This window comes from Pseudochaenichthys georgianus, chromosome 4 (genome assembly GCF_902827115.2).
Source record: "Pseudochaenichthys georgianus chromosome 4, fPseGeo1.2, whole genome shotgun sequence".
NCBI lineage: Eukaryota > Metazoa > Chordata > Actinopteri > Perciformes > Channichthyidae > Pseudochaenichthys > Pseudochaenichthys georgianus.
Window position 1 is genome coordinate 40661447 of NC_047506.1, and position 10629 is coordinate 40672075.

Genomic DNA, 10629 nt, shown 5'->3' on the forward strand with positions numbered 1-10629 from the left:
CGTCACGAACGGTCTATTATGCTGCAACTCCACAGCTCTGCCAGCCTTGGCGCTAACTTCCGGGGAACGATTGAGAGGCTCCACGATCCGCCATTGCTGTAAAAAAGTGGTCCATTGGAGTGAACGGAGATGTCGTAACTCTTCTATTAAATAGCTCTGGGCATGTCCAAGGTTCATTCAGTTTGAAGGAGGCGTCTCCTGTCGTCCTGTCTGCGTATTGAAGGGTGGGCGTTAACTCTTCTACCCTTGTTTGCTCCACTCTGTCTGCTGATGCACACACGGTAAGGTTAAATGTTTCTCCTCGTGTAACAACGTTACTATATTGACCTGCGAATGTATGAAAGCGGCTTTTGTTCCTTATGCTAGTTAAGCTGCATGCAGTCAATTCCATTCAATATTCTGCATAGCAAATGTGTTTTTATTTAACCCTCTATGGCATGACTTTTTATTTTGGGAGGACAAAAATGTTTCACCATGTGTTTTAGGAGCTTAGGAGTCTTAGGAGTCCCTGAAGCTTTCCCTGAGAAAGCTTCGGTGTTTAAAATAATAAATAATAATAATTTTAATTAATTATTATTATAAAAAAATGTATTCACCCATTGAGAATATCCAAGAATTCAAAGTGAAATTCAAGTGAACAAATATCGAGTTTAATTAATGTTGTATGTGCTTTAACTCATTTACGGTCAAAACGGATTGTTGGTTCCGGCCGGCGCGCGCCATAATAACGTGAGAGGCAGAGAGCTGCTTGCAAAATAAATGATGGCTCAAAGTTCACTAATGAACTTTGGTTTAAAAAAAAAAAAAAAAGCCAGACTCCAAGAAGAGCCCCCACTGCCCTCATCTAGCAGCGGTCTCTACGATCATTTTCTGATAACGATGAAATAGCCCTGCCTCCCTCCCCCCACGTCTCCTGCTGCTGGGCTGTCAGAAGAAGACACAAATGTTAACGGAAACTCTGCCGCACGGTTCCCTCGTCCCTTGGAAGAGGCGGAGAGGTGGGTGTTTTTCATCTGCTGGTGGCGGAGAGATATAGCCTACACATGGTTGGGTTGTAACGGAATACATTTAACGGCGTTACGTAATCAGAATACAAAAATCTTGTGTGTGTGTGTGTGTGTGTGTGTGTGTGTGTGTGTGTGTGTGTGTGTGTGTGTGTGTGTGTGTGTGTGTGTGTGTGTGTGTGTGTGTGTGTGTGTGTGTGTGTGTGTGTGTGTGTGTGTGTGTGTGTGTGTGTGTGTGTGTGTGTGTGTGTGTGTGTTGTGTGTGTGTGTGTGTGTGTGTGTGTGTGTGTGTGTGTGTGTGTGTGTGTGTGTGTGTGTGTGTGTGTGTGTGTGTGTGTGTCAATGGAAGTGTTTATCATTTTGTTTTTTATCCATGTTAGATGTTATATGGGCTGGAGTTTTGCTAATTATGTATTGCCTGGTTTTGTTTTAGGCAACGTTTGGAGGGCAAAAAGCAATCCCGTAGATCAAGAAACAAACTGCGTGAAGAAATAGAACAACTCGAACATTCACTGAGAAAGGAGAAACAACTTAAAGAAAAGTACAAAAAGAGGTTCCAGCGATCAGCAACACATAATGAATCTCCAAGATCCAAAGTCCGTGAACTGGTCAAGAATTGTACTGTGAACAGCAGGGTCAGAAGAACGTTACTTCTCCATGAAGCCCTTATTGCTGACATCAAAAGAAAATACCAAAAGAGCAGAAATGAAAGAGATAAGCAAATCATATCTGAGGTTACTGTGGGAAAGATTGTCAAAAAGTATAGGCTGCAGAGATGGTCAGAACAGGCACTGGGGATTTCAAAAAAACGCAGAAACCTTTTGAACACTAATAGCCTAAGCACATGTGCCAGAAAGCCTGTGAGCAGGTATGCAGATGCATCTATGGAGAACAATGTAAAGACCTTCTTGACAAGAGATGATGTCAGCAGGATAACTACAGGAAGAAAACAAACCATTACAAGAAACCAGCATGTCAGGTGTCAGGTGACATTGTGTATATTTAAAAAAATTAAAATATTTAGAGGGCCAGTGTGAGGTCGAAAAAAGTGGTTTGTTGCCTGAGGGCAACAGTATGCCATAGAGGGTTAATGTAGGCCTAATGTATTTCCCCGTTTCCATGCAGATCTTCTCCTTCTAAAAAATGGAGCCGTCAACCCTCGACTTGCCCGGAACAGTGACGGGGACCATGGTGGTCACAGAGCCGCTGAACTTCTGGGGGGGACAGCGGGTGAAGCCCCGGCAGCAGACTAACGCAGAGCCGGTGTTCGAACCAGCAACTGGTAACTACAGCAGGCTGGCTGGCCTGCATAGATACATATCTGCTTCATGCTACACGAGTACACTATAAAGGTCTGTAGCCTGCGTAGCGGGTCACTGTGAGGACAGAAACAGAAACACTCCCTAGTGATTTCCTTCGGTGGTACAGAGTCCATTTGAATTTGTTTAGGTTGCATGATTGTATTGTAATGATTCAATACTTTATTGCCATTTAAACATGATTACTTGCAGTGGTGGTCAGTAAGAGTGGTTTTAAGTAACTAAGTACATTTACTGTACTTTACTTAAGTATTTCCATGTTATGCTACTTTGTACTTCTACTCCACTACAATACAGAGGTAAATATTGTACTTTAACTACACTTAATTAATGTAGTACCTATAGTTAGGGATGGCAAAATGAAGCTTTGAATGAAGCATCGTGTCGGAAATAGGGTTCATTTCTCGAAGCTTCAGGTACAGCGACCTCGCCGGCTCTCGCCACTGGGCTATCTACTCCTGAAACTATTGAAGTGTTTATATTACTCATTGTCTTTTTGTTCACAACTTCTCCACATTTCGAAGTGTTTCCCGAGCCAGAACGACCTATCTTTCTACCTGGCTTGCTCTATAATGTTCCAAATCAAATGCAATACCAACAACAACTCAACAGCAACAACGCAAACTACAACAACAACCCACACATTGCGCATTGTTTAGAGCGGTTATAAAGTGTTGAACAGTTTCAACCTGTCAGAATCGAGACGAGGCAGTGCGTTGAATCACCTGATTGGACGGCGAACCAGTGAGTTGATTCATTCAGGAAATGAAGCAGTTGCTGCTTCGGATGTCACATGTCACGTGATTTGAAGCAAGCTTCGAAGCACTGCTTCTATGGAATAGGAAGTCCAGGGTTGAAGCTCCGTTCGAAGCTTCAGTGTCAAACTGCCATCACTAGCTATAGTTACTTTGCAGATATAGGATTTAGGATACCTTTACCAGCTTGATCAATACATCAATGATTAGATAACCAAACTATTTCATATTTATTATTCAAGTATATTTAGATGCCAATATTTTTGTACTTTTACTAGAGTAACATTTTGAATACAGGACTTTTACTTGCAACATAGTATTCCTACACGTTGGTATGTCTAAAATTACTTTAGTACAATATTTGAGTACTCCTTCCACCTCTGGTAAGCACATTTACCCAAGTACTTTACGTAAATACACTTTTGAGTTACTTCTTTCCACTTTCTGCTATATACTCTATATAAATCATCTTCTTTTTTACTTCCCTTATTTAGGAATGTAAAAATTACTACAATATTTCCTTTGATAACTTCAGTCACTTTAAAGAATGAGATCATTATTACAAAACATGATGAACCAATAATATATCATGTATGATAAGAGGTTAAGATAAACTTGATTGATCACTGGGTTTTACTGAGGTCAAATATCAGATGGATTTGTCCAAACTGCTAATAATGAACATCCATAACCATAATATAATGCTAAAAACTAATGAATAAAATAATTAGAACACCAGAGATGAAACCTTAGCACATGTAGCGTAGATAAAGTGATTTAAAAAGTAGCCATATGCAGTTCTGGTCCTACTGCTTCTTGGTCTAAAATAATTAAAAAAGGATGTTAGCCGAGTGAGGATTTGTTTTCAAACTTAAAGCCCCTGCTTTGGTCGTCTAGCCTTATAGATCCAAAGTTTAGTTACAGAAATAACTGACATTTTCCCACAATTCTTGCATTGATCCTTTCTTGCGCAGGCCGTGTCCTGTGCCAGATGTTCCCCTGTGGATCAGAGGAGGTGGACGAGGCCATTAAGAGCGCCCACTCTGCCTACCTGAAGTGGAGCAAGATGGCGGGCATGGAGAGGGCTCGGATCATGTTGGAGGCCGCCCGCATCATCAGAGTGAGTCTGGGAACTAGCCAGTGTTGTCTCAGTGTTGTGCAACTTAAATTGGAGCGGACTAGCATGCAGTAAGACACTAGTTACTCATTAAAGCACAAACATGCCCCCCTCCCTCTACTGTTGGCCTAGTTTGGCACACAATGAGCCTTTTGAGTGTCGGTGCGACCTCTTTGATGTCATCCGGGTCAGGATTTCAACCTCAATTTGTCAGAGTTATTACATAATCTTAAATGGATCGTTTGGTTTGTGTGAAGTGAGGCTGTATGAGTTACTTATTTATAGTTGGTGTAGTACCTAAGCTAAGCAATGTACCACTGTGGTTCAGAATTAACAAAACATTTGAGTTCCCTAATTAAAATTCTACAGCTACCTCGACTGTTTTTTAGATTTGTTTGCATTATTGTTGGACTGGCGGGAATCCAAAACTAACCCTTAAAAATACAAACCCCAATTCTAATGAAGTCATGACGTTGTGTAATAAATTAATAAAAACTTAATTTAATGATTTGCAAATCCTTTTGGTCCAATATTCAATTAAATACACTTTGCAAATATTCACTAATTTAGAATTTCTAGTACTCTTTTACTACGAAGCCACACTGTTGTAACACGTGCAGAATGTGGCTTGGCATTGTCTTGCTGGAATAAGCAGGGAAGTCCCTGAGAAACACCAGTGTGAGAAAAAGTTTTTAGAGAGTACTTGTCCATGGACAAGTGAGTTTGGAAATGTACTTGTCCGAATACATTTTTCAATTGTCCAGAATGGACAAAAATTGGGGCCACTGGAATCTTCTTCTTCGTCATCGTATTTTACATTTTCCCACGGTTTTTATGACACCGCTAACGTAAGTGAGAAGTGAGATTGTACTGCATCACACATAGGGTTGGGTATCGTTTGGATTTTAACGATTCCGGTTCTGCTTTTCGATTCCGGTTATTTTCGGTTCCGGTTCTTTGAGAGGGTAAAAATAAGTCCCATGACAAACTGGGAGAAAAATATATTTATGAAAACATTAAGTTAAATCTGTATTCCTATTTACAAATCACATACTGTTTAATTTCTTACGGTTATTGAATACAATTATATAAAAATAATCTCTGCATTGTTTAGTTAGTTCTAAGTGGTGCAGTTTGAGAATGTACGATTGGCCCAGTCTCCTCTGATGTTACACTGCAACCTGCCTGTGAGACACAGTCCAACCACACATGTCCAACACATAGGACATAACCTAATAATAATAATAATAATAATAAAATACATTATATTTATAGCCTATAGGCCTAGCGCTTTTCTACAACGCAAAGACGCTTGCACGCTTACACACGTCCTGCAATACACATGCTGCAGCTGCTCACTGTTTGTAAAAGTAAATAAATAGTATTTTCATTTCAATAATGTACTTTCTATACCCTGCTTCATAAACAATGCTGACATCCTGCTCCTCCGAGTCTGGGGGTCCGGGGATGTGAGGACAGCGCGAGGACAGACAGGGAGGCTGCTTCACTTCATAAAGGAAATGGTGGTTAATATTAACAACACAGGAGTTAAAACGCTTAATAACCTTCATTACGTGTTAGAGAAAGAACATAAGAAAGTTTGACAAAGATGAGGCTGTTAAACGGGCAGCGGATCCGCTGTGTGTAGAAAGAGAGAGAGACGCTGAGCGGCAGCGATCAGCTGATACGGAGCATAGAGAGAGCCGCGGGGCTCGGCCTCGCCTCCTGTCCTCACAACTCTTATTAATCCCGGTACCGGAAAAATTGTTATTTGTTCCTACTCGGAACCGAGTGTTGCTTCCCAACCCGCCCACTGTGCTACACTTCCCGCCCCGCTCCGCCCCGCCCCCGTCTAACTGTACAGAAAGCGGCGAGATGCATTTCCTTAGGAATCGACGAGCAGAACCGAAACTAACACTTCTAAACGAACAATGGCGGACACGGACCATTTGCGAATGAGTTCTGCCTTTTGTAAACTGAATGTATCAATAATTTGTCAATAAATCAGGTCGAAAAACGTCACTTGTCTGCCGGACAAGTCAATTGAAAGATCTACTTGTCCGATATTGTAAATAACACGTCCCGGACGGTGGGACGTGTACTTTTTCGCACACTGAACACACAAGAAAGATGGGCATGTTACCCATGCTATGGTCCCTCACACCCCCCACACCATCACAGATGCTGGCTTTTGAACTTTGCGCTGATTTTGACGTGTGGAGTCATCAGACCACAGCACACTTTTCTACTTTGCATCAGTCTATCTCATATGAGCTCGGGCCCAGAGAAGCGGCAGCATTTCTGGGTGTTGTCAATATATATGATTAATATATTCACAAAGTGGTGAACCTCTCCCCATCCTTGCTTGTGAACGACTTTTGGAACGTGTTGCCGGCACCAAAGTAAAAATGAGTGGATATTTGCAAAAAAACATAAAGTGTATCAGTTTAAACATTACATATCTTGTCTTTATAGTGAATTAAATTGAATATAGGTGGAAAAATATTTGCAAATCATTGTATACTGTTTTTATTTACACAACTTCATTGGAATTGGGGTTTGTACAAAAATGTTGCAATTGTCGCCATTTTTAGTTTTGTGTAAAAGGTCAAAATAATATTTACCACCTAATTGCGTCCTCTGTAGTGAAGTCCGCCTTCAGCTTGGCGGTGGTGATGCGCAGCCATGCGACCGTGATGTAGTTCGTTTAAAGCCTAACGTTAGTTTTTTATTTAAAGGTCCCCTATTATACTGTTTTTCATCAATATATTATAGTTCTCATATATATATAAAACATGTCTCTGAAGTGTTTGGCTCGAAACACCAAACAGATCATTGCAGCATTACCCATAATCCCCTCTGTTTCAGCCCTGTTTCCAAAGTGCTGATTCTCTGTCTGTTACTTTAGATGAAAATAAGGAGCCCCTCCCCACGCCCCTCTGAGAGACATTTGCTTACAAAGAACACAATGGTGCTCTAGTGCGGCTTTCACACCAGCGCTTTCCCTTTCTAGCTCCGAGCTAGAGCTTTTCTGGTTCAGCTCCGGTTTCCCTTTTCTGCTCCCGCTCTGTTCACACCGCCCAGAGCCCGACTGGTGCTGCCGCTGCTGCGTCATGACGTCACCGTTTACATCGCTGATTTGTTTCCCAACGGCGTTATGGCGCTCACAACAACAACAACGGGGAACTGCGTCGGGTCGATGATCGTGTTGCTTTTAATCACACGAAGCCAGATTAAATTAAATAACGACTTCTCCAACCTTATACTTTTCTCCAGAGTGCCGTGGTTCATTGTTTATTAATGTGTTTCTGCAGCATTTACCGACCGCTGCAGTGCTGCTCTTCCACAGGAGTTTATTCTCCCGTTAGCTCCCGGTTAGCTCACACTGCAGCGGCCGCTCTAAAGTATTCACTGTCCGACTCACACAAGCAGCTGATGCATATCCCCAGTTCCCCTTAGCCTAAGTGAATGTGTGTCAGTCTGAATTGACGCTGTTTGGCATCACAACGCTGTTATGAAAGTTTCTCTGGTATAAAATGGGTGATGTTGGCATAGCAACCGAAGCTAAACTGACTACTTGCTATTGCTATCCTATTGTGGCATAAGCCGTTTTCTACAGGCTCATTTAACCGGCGTATTTTTATTATGATTCTACTTGTGATAGTCGGACACGACAACCTGTGCAGCCCATGTATTGATTCCATCAGATAGCTGCTATAATACAAAACAACACGTCTGCCTCTCTCCACAATGATCGATAACAGTGAACGGATGGTCAAAGTAAGGTACACATAAACAGAATCACACGAAGCCTGGTTAGTGTTGCCTGACTTTATAAAGTGTGTTTATAGGCACTACTGCTTGTAGGCAGGCATAACAGTCGACCCATGTTCAGGGGAGGTGGGTTTAGTTTCCTGCACGCCTCGACGTAAGAGAGACGTAAGCGACGCCACCTCTTAGCTCCGAAGCTCTTGCCTCTAGACCGACAATTTTTTGGAGCTGGAAGTGAACCGGATTCCGGAGCTAAGAGGCGGTGCCGCTGCGGTGTGAACAGGAAAAACCGGCACTTTTCAGGCTCTAGCTGAAAACGCGTTGGTGTGAAAGGGGCATAGGAGGAGGTTAAGGTGGGGGGGGGGGCGGTTACCTTGGTTGGTGATTGGCTAATGGTTACACAAGTTTTAAACATCGTTATGACATCATAAAGTGGCCAAAATCTGATCAGCTCATTTTCAGACAGGTTTTTATTAGAGCTGTCAGTCGATTAACATATTTAATCGCGATTAATCGCATGATTGTCCATAGTTAATCGCAAATTAATTGCACATTTTTTTATCTGTTCTAAATGTACCTTAGAGGAATATTTTTCAAGTTCTTAATACTCTTATCAACATATGAGTGGACAAATATGCTTTATGCTAATGTTTATTATCATTTGAACAATGACAAATATTCTCATGAATATTAAACACAACAACCTGAACATTACAAATATTCGCCTCAATTCAACATGGAACCTCTCTCATACAATAATACAATTGTGTGTGTGTGTGTGTGTGTGTGTGTGTGTGTGTGTGTGTGTGTGTGTGTGTGTGTGTGTGTGTGTGTGTGTGTGTGTGTGTGTGTGTGTGTGTGTGTGTGTGTGTGTGTGTGTGTGTGTGTGTGTGTGTGTGTGTGTGTGTGTGTGTGTTGTGTGTGTGTGTGTGTGTGTGTGTGTGTGTGGTGTGTGTGTGTGTGTGTGTGGTGTGTGTGTGTGTGTGTGTGTGTGTGTGTGTGTGTGTGTGTGTGTGTGTGTGTGTGTGTGTGTGTGTGTGTGTGTGTGTGTGTGTGTGTGTGTGTGTGTGTGTGTGTGTGTGTGTGTGTGTGTGTGTGTGTGTGTGTGTGTGTGCGCGCGCAACTCAAGGCATATGCTCGAACGTATGGGCTCAGAACAGTCTCATAATACACACATGCGCACAGAAGGATTCACACTTGTATTTCATGATCCGCAAAAGGATTCAAACTTGTATTTCCGGATCCACACTTGTGTTTTTCAATGCACACACAAATGTATTCCGTTTCATATACATGTAAATAAAATCCAAATACAGAAAAAAGTTTTACATGTGTATTTTTGATCCTCACATATTTGTTTTCCGTTTAAATCCTCTGAACCTGCAAACACAAACAGCGTTCTGTGCACGGATCGCTGTGCATTCGTGTGTGGGTTTTTTGAGACTCCCCTGACGGTCAGCCGATTCGTACTTGTAATTATTTCTATCTATAGCCAATCAGATGTCTCCTCAATTCTAAGCCAATCACATGAGCGCGCCCCCACGAGGGTAGATTTCTTGCGTTCATGACGTAGTGCTTCATGTCATGTACGCATTTTGCGCAGTCCGGAGCTCACAGGTCCATGGAGCCTAATCTCAGGACACCTCCACTCTCAGTACAGCGCCACTTTCCGAACAGGAAATGCACGAAAATACAAGCCTTTATATTATTAAGGCACCGCGCCACTTCCCAAACCATTGATGAATGCTTGTGTACACAAAAACATCAGGCAAAACCGTTTTAAATGTGTGTTTCCTGTATGGTGAATACAGCTGCTTTATTTATGTCTGTATGAAGTTGTTGTGAGTGTGGAGGGAGCAGCTACAGGTTAGCTTAGCCTAATCGATCAGTGCACTACGAAGCCAGTGATAGTGAATCCTTCTGTGTGCATGTGTGTATTATGAGACTGTTCTGAGCCCATAGACATAGGGAGATTCTTGGACTGTTAACGGGGGGGAGCCCCGCCGGTCATTATCGGCCGATATTCACTCTTAATAGGTTGATCGGTGCTCACTATAAAGGCCGATCAGGAGAGCTGGATCTGATCGATATGGACATAAACGTGAGTGAAGTATAACCGGACGCGAGAGAGAGATCAGATCAGCTGCTGAGTCTGATGGAGACACGCTGCTCTGCATGAGCCTGATGCTCCTCCCTCTGTTTAGCGAGCTGACCGGACTGCGCAAAATGCGTATATGAAGTAATCTTACCCTCGTGGGGGCGCGCTCGTGTGATTGGTTTAGAATGAAGGAGACATCTGATTGGCTATAGATAGAAAACATTACAAGTACGAATCGGCTGACCGTCAGGGGAGTCTCAAAAAACCCACACACGAATGCAAAGCGATCCGTGCACAGAACGCTGTTTGTGTTTGCAGGTGCAGCGGTTTTAAACGGAAAATAAATATGCGAGGATCAAAAATACACATGTAAAACTTGTTTCTGTATTTGGATTTTATTTACATGTATATGAAACGGAACACATTTGTGTGTGCATTGAAAAACACAAGTGTGGATCCGGAAATACAAGTTTGAAACCTTTTGCAGATCATGACATACAAGTGTGAATCCTTCTGTGTGCATGTGTTTATTATGAGACTGTTCTGAGCCCATACGCTGTGGCCA

General features: G+C 42.3%; 1 protein-coding gene across 1 annotated transcript in view; it reads left to right on the top strand.

Annotated features, from left to right (window-relative positions):
• Positions 1-173: 173 nt before the first annotated feature.
• Positions 174-10629, top strand: part of LOC117445033 (4-trimethylaminobutyraldehyde dehydrogenase-like) — a 19710-nt gene continuing 9254 nt past the window's right edge. The window contains exons 1-3 of the mRNA XM_071203037.1: positions 174-281; positions 2130-2286; positions 4053-4198. Of these exons, the coding sequence (XP_071059138.1) occupies positions 2148-2286; positions 4053-4198 (285 nt within the window). The 5' untranslated portion in view covers positions 174-281; positions 2130-2147. The remainder of the gene's footprint in view (positions 282-2129; positions 2287-4052; positions 4199-10629) is intronic.